General features: G+C 37.2%; 1 protein-coding gene across 2 annotated transcripts; it reads right to left on the minus strand.

Moving 5' to 3' along the window:
- Positions 1–3,851: 3,851 nt before the first annotated feature.
- On the minus strand, positions 3,852–14,331 carry pura (purine rich element binding protein A). 2 transcript variants are annotated; one of them, XM_033029441.1, is made up of 2 exons: positions 14,177–14,331; positions 3,852–8,200 (listed from the first exon to the last, which is right to left on the minus strand). In XM_033029441.1, the coding sequence occupies exon 2, from the start codon at positions 8,151–8,153 to the stop codon at positions 7,353–7,355; it is 801 nt and encodes a 266-aa protein (XP_032885332.1). In that variant the 5' UTR covers positions 8,154–8,200; positions 14,177–14,331; the 3' UTR covers positions 3,852–7,352. The 2 variants fall into 2 exon arrangements, with proteins under 2 accessions (XP_032885332.1, XP_032885333.1); XM_033029442.1 differs by having other exon boundaries at positions 14,223–14,325.
- Between the last annotated feature and the right edge of the window lie 410 nt (positions 14,332–14,741).

Below are 14,741 nucleotides of genomic sequence, written 5' to 3' on the forward strand. Positions count from 1 at the left end.
TATATTAAAACATCCACCAAACTTTGCTTTTCCTCCCAAATGCAAGTCCACACAATAGCATACCACTATACCGATTATATTGGCCACATTGAGACAACAATATTTCTTCATTATCGTGAGAGGTTGGGGAAAAGCAGTTGAGACAGCCAAAATTCATCCAATCGCTCTGTCGGAAAACTGTATGTAGTGCAGAGAAGTAAAATGTATTCTTTGATAAACAAGCATATTTACCCTGCAATAATGCAGTACACATTACAGGAAAAGTTAAACAAAATTACATTAATAGTACAACTTGGATCTGCAAACACTTATTTGCAGAGATAAATCTTGTTTAGTACAATTTTGACTCTCCTCTCTTTAGAAGACATTGGGTTATTTAATCTGCAGAAATGCACATCAAGTTCACACCCACTTTGTTATTGAAGCAAAGAAGTATTTTTGCATCATTATGGGAGTAAACAAATGTGATTACTATGCTGCAGAGTCAATGTAATATTACTTGCCAATGTTAGGCTAACAATGCACAATGTCTACAATGTCCAATTTAAGCAGAGCAAGTAAGTGAAACAGTAGAACATAAATGTTATAAAATTGTAAACAGAAAAAACCCATTTTGATTTCCAAAATTTGAGATTTTTAATTGCAGATTAAAATGTATGAAACCCATCTCTTATGATGTATGCTTAAATCTCAAATGTATTTAATTTATTAAAATAAAATGATCCCACTTAAATAAGTAGCTGTATTAGAAGGTAAATGCCCTCAGGGTTTGATTGATTGAATGATACAGTATGGAAATATGCCCTTTGGGCAATGCCGACCATTGATCACTCACTCACTAGTTCAATGCCATCCCACTATTGCATCCACTCTCTACACATTAAGGAAAGTTAGAGGCCAATTAACCTACAAACCCACACGTCTTTGGGATGTGGAGGAAACCCTTGCAGTCACAGGGAGAACATGCAAACTCCACACAGCCAGCAGCAATGTCAGGGCCAAACCCAGGTGTCTGGCACTGTTGGGCAACAGCCCTACCAGCTGCACCATTGAGGATTGAAAATAACTTTAGCTTTCAGAAAATATCGCACCAATTTTGATCTCAATTGTTATCATCAGATCAAACTGCTGCTGTATCAATGGTATCACATTTTGTATTAGACGCAACACAAGGATCCTCATATTTAGATACAAACTTATGCTATTCTAATAATCAAAGTCTCCAGCAGTCAGGAGGCATTGCAAAAATACGTTTTTAAAGGTCTCAAAACTCATTTAAAATATTGTCAAAATGTAGACTAAATGTAGGCTTCTTCAATTTATTTAGGCTTAAAGTAAATTACAAGATTTTGTGGGGTGCTAAGGAATTGTAAACTGAACTCTCATATTTGAGTGATACAATACAGAATGTATGGCATTTTCTGTTTGAATTGATATTTTTGTCAGCTATTCTTCACTTACAACATTTTCCTTAACTACCACATCATAAATTAATATTAATCTCCCCAGTTCACAAATAATACTCCAATGTATGGTATATAATGGCATGTGTTTGCAGCTTCACATGGAAACAAATAATTTTATGTCCGAACTGTGCATCAATGCTTAATTATTTGATCCATTGGCTTTTGTACAGGATTTGTCATTTTTATGAAACACAATATCAATGATGATACTCAAACAAATCTTTAAATTGTGATAAATGAACAAATTAAAATATACAGTGCCCTCCATGTTTGGGACAAAGACCCATCATTTATTTATTTGCCTCTGTACTCCACAATTTGAGATTTGTAATAGGAAAAAAAAAAAGGAAAAAAAAGAAAAAATCACATGTGGTTAAAGTGCACATTGTCAGATTTTATTAAAGGGTATTTTTATCCATTTTGGTTTCATCATGTAGAAATTACAGCTGTGTTTATACATAGTCCCCCACATTTCAGGGCACCATAATGTTGGGGGCACATGGCTTCACGAGTGTTTGTAATTGCACCGGTGTGTTTAATTGCCTCCTTCTTGCAGAATACGAGAGATCTCAACATCTAATCTTTCCTCTATTCTTTCCATCACCTTTGGAAACTTTTATTGCTGTTTATCAAAATGAAGACCAAAGTTGTGCCAGTGAAAGTCAAATAAGCCATTATGAGACTGAAAAACAAGAATAAAACTGTTAGAGACATCAGCCAAACCTTAGGCGTACCAAAATCAACTATTTAGAACATCATTACGAAGAAAGAGAGCACTGGTGAGCTTACTAATCACAATGGGACTTGCAGGCCAAGGAAGACCTCCACAGCTGATGACGGAAGAATTCTCTCTGCTATAATAAAGAAAAATCCCCAAACACCTGACCAACATATCAGAAAACCTCTTCAGGAGTGGATTTATCAATGACCACGGTCTACAGAAGACGTCATGAACAGAAATAGAGCCTACACTGCAAGATGCAAACCACTGGTTATCCACAAAAATAGGATGGCCAGGTTACAGTTTGCCAAGAAGTACTTACAAGAGCAACCACAGTTCTGGAAAAGGGTATTGTGGACAGATGAGACGAAGATTAACTTATATTAGAGTGATGGCAAGAGCCAAGTATGGAGGAGAGAAGGAATTGCCCAAAATCCAAAGCATACCACCTCATCTGTGAAACACGGTGGTGGGGGTGTTATGGCCTGGGCATGTATGGCTGGTAAAAGTACTGGCTCACTTATCTTAACTGATGATACAATGATAAACTGCTGATGGTAGTAGCATAATGAATTCTGAAGAGTAGACACATCCTATCTGCTCAAGTTCAAACAAATGCCTCAAAACTCATTGGCCGGCAGGTCATTCTACATCAAGACAATGTTCTCAAACATATTTCAAAGCAACAAAGGAGGTTGTCAAAGCTAAAAAATGGTAAATTCTTGAGTAGCCAAGTTAATCGCTCGATCTGAACCCAATTGAGCATACCTTTTATATGCTGTTTTTAGCCCCCAAAACAAGCACAATCCAATTATGGCAGCATACAGGCCTGGCAGAGCATCACCAGAGAAGACACCCAGCAACTGGTGATGTCCATGAATTGCAGACTTCAAGCAGTCATTGCATGCAAAGGATATACAACAAAATACTAAACATGACTACGTTCATTCACATGACATTGCTGTGTCCCAAACATTATGGTGCCCTGAAATGGGGGCACTATGTATAAACACAGCTGCAATTTCTACATGGTGAAACCAAAATGTATAAAAATGGCCTTTATTAAAATCTGACAATGTGCACTTTAACCACATGTGATTTTTTTAATTACAAATCTCAAATTGTGGAGTACAGAGGCAAATAAATAAATGATGGATCTTTGTCCCAAAAACTATGGAGGGCTCTGCATGAATGACCTGGAAAATGGTCACATAATTTAAGTATAAATGAGGCATGACATCTGTAAGGGGCGAGTTATCAGATAGATTAAATTGATAATTATTTTCCCTGTAAACTAATGTTCAAAGAAAACTGCTATTCTACACGGGGCTTTTACACCACTTCCATTCCACACGGGGCTTTTACAACACTTCCATCTTACAAAGAAGTGCTGTTGCATTCCTTGAGAATCGGTCGTTAATACTTAATTCTAAAATAAAAACTACAAGTTCTAGTCAAAGAAATTCTTATAAAATATTAATGCAAAATATTGTAATTGCTACTTTATAAAAAGAGTCCCAGGAAAGCCATTATGCAATGGTAAGCTTACACGTTTGCAAGGTCAGCAAATGCCAATGTTGTTGTAACCCTGCATTACATTTAGGCAAATAGTCACCTGCAATCCATTTCAATAGTATATTCCAACAAAATAGTCTACCACCAGAGATTCTCAAAAGGAATTTATTAAGATTGTGAAAATACAACAAAAAAATTCTAAAACTTCTAAAATTAACTTCATTTCTGACAATTAAAAATTAAATCAGCACCATGCTTAATTGATATTAAATGGCAGTAAATCAGTCAAATATTTTAGGTAAAACTTTTGAAACAGACCGGTAAGGTAATGGTATCACATTTTGACATTTAGCAAGTTTTACAAACTGAGACTTGAAACTTAAGCAAAGAAACTTACTACAAACTACTTTTGGTTTTCTTTTAATTGGCTCCTACTCAAATAATGTAAAGCAGAAAATCAATTCCAAATTTGATTGCTTGCCAAAAATGCATTTTGTTTACACACAAGCATTTTTCTTGAATAAGTGCTTTTCTTCAAAGAAGTTGCTAAAGGTGGGAATTCAGTTCAAACTTAAGAATTTTAACGAATGTACATCAATAGGGCTTGCAAAGGAAAATTGGTGAAAGAAAATGTACAAAATTAATATTTAAGAATCTCAGTTATTGCACATCACTCATCTACGGAATTTGCATCACGACACCTTTTGAATCTGTGGCATCTTGCAAAATGACAGCTATTAATGCAGCAGGATTTACTCAACTTTTATGCACAATTGAGGCCAACTCTAGCGGCTTGGCTGCAAGTCAAATGCACTGCAAAATATATGGTTCTTTTCAAACACATAGTCCTATTCTGAAAGTCTTTTCAGACTTAATTCTGGGAAAAGCCATTTTGTGGAACATTTGACCCATATTGGTTATCCCTGCTTATATGAAAATAGACATATTTGATGTTTATTGCCACTAATAATAGTGGTATTCAACAAGGCAGAGTGGCTTTCAGCAAATACTATTCAAGCTAGTATCAACCATTTTTGGCCTGATTAAAGCCAATGTGTCTTTGAACTGCTGCACTGCAAAGCTGCTGGCACTTGAAGCAAACTGGCAAGCCCACAAATTCAAAATCACAAACAATATGAGTGGAGGTGGGGCAGGTTTCAGCTCACAACTTAAAACAAGGGCTGCCATAATAATTGTTACATTGGTTGTAAATTACTGTTTAAAAGGGCTTAAGGTATTTAGAATTGGATTTGGATGAGTTTATACTGCTAGTTACGAACCTCCTTTATAATCTCAGTTTAATTTCATAAATGTTGATTGCATTTACTGATCTTGTCTGCTGCAATTTTGTTTCCAAATTAAAGCTCCATCTGTATGAAATCTATTTGTCTGGACTGGATTACTTTGCCTTGTTTGGCAGTAGGAATGGATAAATCAGATTCTGAATGTCTAGTTTGCATTGACCTAGGAATGGAGTGATGGGGATGGAAACCCATTAATGAAATTGGATGCCTCATCAACACGTGTGTTCAAGCAATTATGCATTTATATCTAGAGGCAATATAAATAAATTTTAAACAAAAACCTATGCAAATATCTGACATTTAATTTTAATATTTGTATAACTACTGAACAGATAGGGTTAGTGATGTTTATTGCCCAATTTCACACTAGTTACAACAGCGCTGCTGAAATGTTGTGCTATATGAATATAACACATCTCAAATTACAGTAGCACCTAATTGTTTTTGCAAGTAGTAAAAGGCAACTGGCTGGGCAAGTACTGGCAATGTCTGTTAAATTCAGTATTATAAAAAAATACAAAAATGATGCATCAAATGTTACAATAAAAATTACTTGATGATACATTGCCATGTGTTGAATCTCAGAACCATTGAATGGTAGATGGGAACTATCTAAGTTCACAACTATCAAGAAATATCTACAATAAATGGTTAAACTTCAGTTAAACAATGAAATTTGAATGTGCGTAATGGCAATATTTAATATCCTATGTATATATTTTACTGTACAAATTATTCAGGAAGGTTTTAAAACTTTATGCAAGGTGTGGCTCAGATTTAAATGACTTGAGCCAGGAATTATTGATTACACGTTTAGAACAAAGCAGCCCTTGCTTTACTCACGACAGAAAAGCAGAGTCCTGAAAACTTTTACCACAATGGTTGGAGAAGTCTAGAAACAAACCACACAAAAGCCAAATAGTCTAAACTATATAACAAATAATTTTATCTCTACATAATCCCAAATGACAAGGTCACAACTGACTGAAGAACTACAGAAACAAAATAGCTGGGGAAAACCCAGAAAGAATGAAACATGACCATTACAGTGATTAATGATTTAGAATGTATGTAATACTTTCAAACTTGCCAGCAACAGATAATTCACATGAATGCAACAGTCACTAGCAATCAGTAAGACATGTAAAACATTTTGATAGGTTGTACTGCAAAAAGAAAACAAACCAAATTATATATATATTTATATTTATATATGTTAATACTGTGATGCTATAAAGTGCAGAATAATCTGTGCCTTTAGAATGTTCTAAAATACAACATTAACCAAACAGGAAATGTAATCTGGAAGAGTTGGCCCCCATAAATTGACATGTCACTCACTCAGATTTCCACTTAACGTTAAGTTGACCCCTTCCCCCTACAAAGCAAATAAATGCAATTTCCTCTCTTTACAGGCAACAGTAATTTAGGCAATAGCTTGCTACATGAATGCACTCACATTAAAAGTTCCCTATCAATTGTTAATTATGTACCATCCGATAGAATGCATATAATTTGACAACTAATCTAAATACATTAAATACCAGAAACTCACATTCACAGTTAAGAGCAAAATCATCGTAACCTAACTTAAAATGTGCTGCTTGCTTTGTTAATCATAGGTTAACATTTGTCTGTAAAAATCAAACAACTTTGCAGTTTTCATTTAAATGCCTTTTTTAATAATTTGCTTCATGTTCACAGAAGTTCCACTGACCAGTTTTATGTTTAAGGTCCAGATGCAATGCATATTGTATAAAAGAGAGCACTTCTTAATAGTTTTACCTTGCATGAATAAACCTATGTACCTTTTTAACTCTACAGACTTCTGCATTACATTTAACAAAGCTCAGACACACAGCATGCCTAGCCCTCATATATACACATCTCTAATCACAAGTATATAGGGTGTCAAATATACTATAACCTCCGTATAATGCTTGAAATTTGGTAACACAATGAGAAAACTAAAAATATTATTTACGTGTTCTTCTAAAATATCTCTCATTTTGTGCTAAGTCAAATGTTAGCTCACATGAAAAGGACTTATTTCATTGTAATTCAGCGTATTATCTGACGATTGCAAACACTTTTAATAGCTTGAACGTGTACAAAAGTCTTGGTTAATCAGGGAAATAAACACTCAGTTTTTTTTTTATCAAGTAGGAAACACAGTTCATAATGTTATTACTTAGCAGCTGCTTACGGTTTACACGGTTGATAAGTGGACGAACATCCAGCGATGGGTGACAAGTCGAACTGTCAGTTGTGGAGGTTTGGTGGGTGGTGCTCCCTCGGAGTTAAACAGTTACAGTTTTACAGGAAGAGTTTTTAATTACAGTTATATCAGTCTTCCTCCACATCATCTCCGGGAGCTTCTTCTTGCTGTTCAGACCTTTTCTCCCGTTGTTTCTCCTGTATTTTCTTCATTTCCTCTGCGTATTTACTGAAAGTATTTCCAAACTTGGCCCACACTTTATAGGGTATCGTGATAGAATTGCGGTACGATGGTTTCACCTCACTTACTCTCATAAAAACGCCATACTTGTTTGACCCAACGTCAAAGAAAAATCGCTTGTTGTCCACGGTGAGCGATGTCCCTTCGGGCAGCTCAGTGGGTTCCTCTTCGATGCCATAATCGTCGATTAGTTTAGCGAGTGCATCGCGGAATTCAATCAGCCCTTGAGCGGGGAGGGCGATAGTTTGACCCTGCGAGCCAAGGCCATGTCCCCGGTTCACGGTCTGGCGAATCCGTAGGAACCGGCCCCGTTGGTTCTCTTTTAAATCCATGTAATATTTGCGGTTTTCCCGCACCAAGAATTCACTTTTCAGAGCTCTCCTCGGCTCGTCCGTCTGCATGTCCGGGTTGCTTGGGCCGAGCTGTGCGTAATGTTCGATGAAATCGCCCAGGTAGTCGCGGAACTCCACAGCAACAGACATGGAGAGAGTTAGACGACTTTTATTGCCGCCCGCTCCCACCTCCGCTATCTTCAGAAAACGGCCTTTCACATTCTGCTTCACGTCTAGGTAGAAGCGCTTATTCTGAATGTCCACCCTCTTGGAAGCCAGTTCCTGCGTCTCCTGCTGCAGCTGTTGCAAGCTGGAGCTGGCCGCCCCTTGCTCGCTTCCACTGTCTCTGTCCGCCATGATGGTAGCCTTCTTCCAAACTCCCAGCAGCCGGCGATCTCGCGAGACTGCAGCAAAGCAAGAGACATTTCATTAGAGGCTCCCTCATTGGGCCAGGCTCCCGGAGCGGTGCGCCGTCCGCCAATCGCCAGCCGCTTTACAATCGGCCGACCTCGCGGTCTGTCTCCAACTGCTCAAGTATCGCAGAAAGCAGCTGATGTCTGCCCTCGACCAAGTGAGATGTCGAGCACCGACAATGTGGGCAAAGTGGTGTCAACCGCTCTCCTCCCGGTTTCATTACCTCCAGGATTTATACCCATCCGATTTCACCACCATAGGTACTTGTTTAGTGCTCTAAAAAGCCTCCCTCAACCATTCCATGATATGCTAATTTTGTAATAGGTGTTCATCACCTGATAATTAAGTCGTGTTTTTTTGAGAGACATTTTTAAACTCGGCAAATGTCGAAACACAAAAGGAATGCCAAGCGCAATGTAACTCCGTTATCGTGATACGTATAAATAACAGTAGTTGATAACCAAAATGGCTGCATTCCCTAATGAATCTGTAAACCTATTGCATACATACAATCATAGAGTAAATAAAGGTAATTTAGGTCGTGGAACTCGTTCCAATTCAGCTACTCTTTAAATCATATGGCATTTTGTTTATGAAATACGATGGATTATCTCAAATCAAACAATGGTACATATCATAACCTGGAAAACTACCAAAAAAGGTCGGAACTGGAATAACTTATACCCGCTTCTTATGTTTTCTAACTATTAATTTGATTGTTTGAATGGGGCAATGTTGACAGCCCTCCAAGTTACAATGCTACTTAAACACTGCATTTAAAACATTTTTAATCTGTACTGATGCTTTACTTTTTTTAAACGTGAAATCACGTTACAGTAAACGAAAGACTACACCTGGCATTAGGTGTTCTCCAAACCGAGGGTTAAAAATAATTAAAATTAACAGGTCTGGCCGGATCAGTGGAGAGTTAACATTTCAGGTCAGAACGTTACTTCTCATGGATAATGCCAAACTATATTCAGAGCAGCTTGCGCATTTGCTTTTTTCTATCGAAGATAGGCACAAAAAGCTGCGGTATCTCAGCGGTCAGGCAACATCTCTGGAGAGAAGGAATGGGTGACGTTTCGGGACAAGACCTTTCTTAAGATCTAAGGTATGTCTACTTTGAAGAAGTTCCCCTCTTCTCTCCGACGACCTTCTCTCCAGAGATGCTGCCTGTCCCGCTGAGTTACTCCAGCTTTTTGTGTCTATCTTCGGTTTAAACCAGCATCTGCAGTTCCTTCTTACCCACTTCGTCTGCTTTTTTCTATCATCAGTTTTGACTGAAAATGATCATCAAGGCAAAATCCAAATGAAAACGAACGACGTTACATTGTGTCTTTATTTCCGTTTAGTAATGCTTACATCCTATTCGTTAAAATTAAATATAACGATAGAAATGGCGAATATATGCTTTACTTTATTTTTTTAATTTGGATATTTAAAATGGATATATCCCTCAATCAAAACATCAATTTTAAACGTAACTGATCAATAGCAAGTCTAACATTCACCGTGAACCAACCGTGAACATTCACGCCCGACAAAATCGAAGCAACTCATTATGTATGTGATTAATTAAATATCGGATGGCATTTGCGTTTTATCAAATGCTCGCACAAAGGAACCTTAAAGTTTAAAAAGCAAATAAAATTCGATGCATTATAAAATTTCACGCAAGAAGGTCAATAACTAAGATTATCATTATTTGTAAAGTGATTTGGCCGTAAAGAAACTAAAACTTGTGAATGTGTATGTCATCACAAATTCAACAAAAGACTCAAATTCTAACAACATTAAGCAATGAGTTCTGTTTTCGAGGATGAAAGTGAAATTATACAGATAATCTCTTTTGTAAAGAACATTGATTATATTGTCATTGGATTCATAATCTGTTCCCTTTCTGAAGTTAAATTTGTCAGGCTTGATGCGATAGAACGATCTTGTTCATTTATTTTTAGATTGTAAAAATCGAGTTAGAATTGGTATATTTCTGTTGGTAGAAACTTGGTTGGGTGAAAAAAAAATGCCGTGTTGCGATTCATGGATTCCTTTTTTTATTTGGGGGGGAGAAAAGAGCTTCTGAAGATCCAAACACTGCCGATTTATGAAACAAACGGTATTGAGATAGGCTTTGCCAGAAAGTTAGATATCTGCACTATAGATTCCGATTTCATTTCCCCCCACAAAAATCGTGTTGAAATTGCAAAAAATAAATAAAATACTTCGCTACTTATTTTTGATATTGGAAACAGTTTAAAATACTCGCGTTGAACTCCATTGGTCATTTTTTAACTATTTAAACAGATTAATTTAAATTCACAGGAAATGAAATTATTCAAATTTAGATGTGATTGCAAAACAAAAGAGTTTCAACTGAACTTCTTTTTATAACGAATTTATTTCACTTTATATATTATTTATAGTTAAGTAACTTAAGCCACGATTGATCCCATCTCCATTTGCTTTATCATTCCACTGCTAATTTTTACTTTGAATGATAACATGTCATTCCTCTAAAATGATTTCATACATATAAAAATGATTTAATTTGCTACTTTTAACCTGAAATTATCAGTTAATAGATAGATGTCAAATGATTGCAATAACTAGCACATTGTCAGAATTCCAGAGTCTTTGGGCATCGATCGTAATTTCTGTAAGTGGAGATTTATGTAACATGTATCAGATGCATTAAATAACATACCCTACCAAAAAGATCCCAAATGAGACATGCTTTAATCGTGCAGGTAATGTGTAACGTTTTACTTTAAAATGACTTGAAATTAGGGATAAGCACTTGAAAAATAGTCTCCATAGTAGAAACAAGGAACTGCAGATGTTGGTTTACAAAGAAAGACACAAAGTCTGAAGAGGAGTCCAGACCCAAAACATCTCCTATCCATGTAGAAATAAAGAATTGCAGATGCTGGTTAATACACAAAAGGATGAAACGTGCTGGGATAACTCAGCAGGTCAAGCAGCATCCCTGGAGAACATGGATAGGTGACATTTCGAGTCGAGACCCTTCTTCAGATGGATGAGACCCACTGCGTTACTCTAGCTGTCCATGTTCTAGAGGGATGCTGCCTAACCCGCTTGAGTTACTCCAGCACTTTGTGTATTTTTTTGGTCCCCATAGCAGTGTTTCCATAGCAAAATCGCCAAGTTGCTTTATTTTATAAATTTGACCATGTAGGTTTCAGCAAAGTGAACATTTAGCTCAATTTTTTTTAACCTTTAATTAAGTTGAGAGAAAGTAGTCATTTGTGGAAATGTAATTTTTCTTTTGTGAAGTAGCTAGATATGAGGGCTGAAAGATTAAGAATAAAACGCTTTCCCACTGGTTTAAGATAATTCGTCCCTCATTTTATCTTGGGGTTTATCTTATGGTGAGTTCGACATTAATTACATGTGCAAAGATATTGACTTTCCAATTTGACTATCCAATATTGTAAAATGACAACAGACACAAAAAACTAGAGTAACTCAGCGGGTCAGGCAGCATCTCTGGAGAAAAGGAATAGGCGACATTTCAGGCCGAGACCCTTCCTCAGACCTTCAAAATCTTCAGAATGATGCTTGCATTGTTTATAACATTGTGCCATCTGACTTCGTGAGACATTGGTACTCTTTTGGTCCAGTAACCATACAAAATTCCACAAACGCACAATTTAATTAATCAAAATAAATACCAAATGCTGGAGTAACTTAGTTGGTCTCCTGAGTCTAAACAAGGGTCTCAACCCGAAATGTCACATATCCATGTTCTGCAGGGATACTGCATAACCATCTGTGTCACCCCAGCACTTTGTATCTTTTTTTTGTAAGCCAGCATACGCATTTCCTTGTTTCTACATATTCTAATGAATACTCTATTTAAAGGTTATGATATTTTACAATGCCGATCATTTGCAGACGATTGTGAAGAATAAATGTTCTTTTTTACTTGACCATATTAAAGATAATTGAAGGAGAACAATTTGCCTTGCTTTCAACCTCTAGATTAGTCTTCTTCATCTTCTTGATGTAACATTTCTATATTGAACGTTTTATATGCAGTTGCTATTAACTGATCTGTATATCAAGACTACCCCATCCTCAGACAGCATGTATAGGAATCCTTTTAGGTATTTTATTCAGCCTTTATATCCTTAGACCCATTAAACGCATGTTTTACCCTGGGAATCTGTTTTTAGTTGGTACTTAAGATTGATATCTTAATGTCGCATGAGAAATGTGCATACAGAACGATTGTGGCCCCTTGCGACAACGTTTTAGAAGAAATAGACAACATTATAGACAATAGGTCCAGGAGTAGGCCATTTGGCCCTTCGAGCCAGCACCGCCATTCAATGTGTTCATGGCTGATCATCCCCAATCAGTACCCCGTACCTGCCTTCTCCCCTTATCCCCTGGCTCCTCTATTTTTAAGAGCCCTATCTAGCTCTCTCTTGAAAGCATCCAGAGAACCTGCCTCCACCGCCCTCTGAAGCAGAGAATTCCACAGACTCACAACTCTCTATGAGAAAAAGTGTTTCCTCGTCTCCATTCTCAATGGCTTACTCCTTATTCTTAAACTGTGGCCCCTGGTTCTGGACTCCCCCAACATCAGGAACATGTTTCCTGCGTGTCCAAGCCCTTAGCAATCTTATATGTTTCAATGAGATCCCCCTTCTAAACTCCAGAATGTACAAGCCCGGCTGCTCCATTCTCTCAGAATATGACAGTCCCGCCATCCCGGGAATTAACCTTGTAAACCTACGCTGCACTCCCTCAATAGCAAGAATGTCCTTCCTCAAATTAGGGGACAAAAACTGCACACAATACTCAAGGTGTGGTCTCAGTGGGGCTCTGTACAACTGCAGAAGGACCTCTTTGCTCTTATATTCGATTCCTCTTGTTATAAAGGTCAACATACCATTCGCTTTCTTCACTGCCTGCTGTACCTGCATGCTTACTTTCATAGACTGATGTACAAGGACCCCCAATGTACACTGTACATTGTAGATTATATGTAGAAAAGTAGTGCCTGGAATTGTGACCAATACCAGTCGCAAACAGGGAGCGTCTACGAAAAGAATTTTGTAGGCCTCACCATTTAATATTTGTTCACAAGAAATACCATTCAAACTGATTTTATGGGACATTATGATGTGTTATCAGCTATTTTCTTAATCTTAAAGCAACATGAACGGTGGTTAGTCTGCTTTTGTATTCTAAATGTATCCAATTATTTCACTTCATCTTTCTCAGACTACTTTGCTTCCAACCAATACTAATCAATCAGTGTTAATAAATTCTAAGTATTTCTGAAGATTTTTGTAAATTGTTAGGTATCAACTTCAGGCGTAAAAACGATTAATTATTGTGTGCAGGGCTCTTAATACAAACATTTAATTAATATGTAATGTAATATAGGTTATTGATAATGTACACCATTAACAAAATAGGGCATTTTTATAGATAACATGTAAATTGCAGTTGAATTCTTAGAGGCAAGAAAGCAAACGATTTTGCAACTAAAGGGCTGAATTGATAACATAAGAGAAACACGACCAAGGCTTAAAATATAAATAGCTAATCTTTCTGCAATATACTATCTGGATGTTTTATAAAATAGACATTATCAAAATCTGCAATTAAATTGTTGATGGAATTTGCTTTTAAGTTGAACCAATTCCTTTCAAGTAGATGAAAATCATATCTTCTAATTTCAGTGATATTTTTTTATAAATTGCTGGTTGCTCATCTGAGCACAATCTATTAACACCAAGACATTTGCAGGCGTTTTTATTAAAGCAAAGCTACTTCCACCAATAGGATGGGACTTTCGCAACCCAAAACTGAGCTAGCAATATTATTGGCAACACCGAGGGCTTTAAAAATGAAGAAAATATACAATGCTCGTTTGACATGGCAAAACAAATCAGTGAAATAATAAACAGGAGGGCTGCGGCACTTACCTCGAAGCTTTTCACTCGCAGACTTTGCAAATATAGGTGTGATTACCTGCCGGAATTGAGATGGCCGAACAGTGAAGTGCAGTTTTATTAGGAAGGCCCGATCACAGTGCTGCCACCTTGGCACAATCGATGGTGAGGGAAAGAGAAAGCGGCTCGTCTCACGACATCACGTTCTCCTGCGTCCACCAGGATCTCCAGTACGTCAGGGCAACGTACTGTATGCCGCCGGAACTTCCAGCAGCAAGCGAGCAGAGAGTGGATTTTAGTTGGAAACGGCTAGTGTTTCTTCTCGCCGAAGTCCCGACAACCTACACTGAGAGGGGTGTTATTAAATACGCAGTTCAGCGTTTTTCATCCTACGCTGTGTTTTTGAGAGATTGGGTGATGTTTCTGCTGCTTTTGGGGTCCTCAGTGCGAAAAGGCTCAAGGATATTGTGTGGGCCGATATTTAAAATCTGCGAATATGCCGTTGTCAATATGAAATGGTTAAAATAGAAATTGTCGCATGTTTTGCAGTTAGTTGTAGTATAGTGGGTCGTGGTCGAAAAGCAGTTGACGTCTGATG

The sequence above is a fragment of the Amblyraja radiata genome, chromosome 11, assembly GCF_010909765.2.
Source record: "Amblyraja radiata isolate CabotCenter1 chromosome 11, sAmbRad1.1.pri, whole genome shotgun sequence".
NCBI classification, from domain to species: domain Eukaryota; kingdom Metazoa; phylum Chordata; class Chondrichthyes; order Rajiformes; family Rajidae; genus Amblyraja; species Amblyraja radiata.

What these genes read in the sequence shown, in the direction of transcription:
- pura (XM_033029441.1), bottom strand. Translation starts at nt 8,153, where the DNA reads ATGGCGGACAGAGACAGTGGAAGCGAGCAAGGGGCGGCCAGCTCCAGC.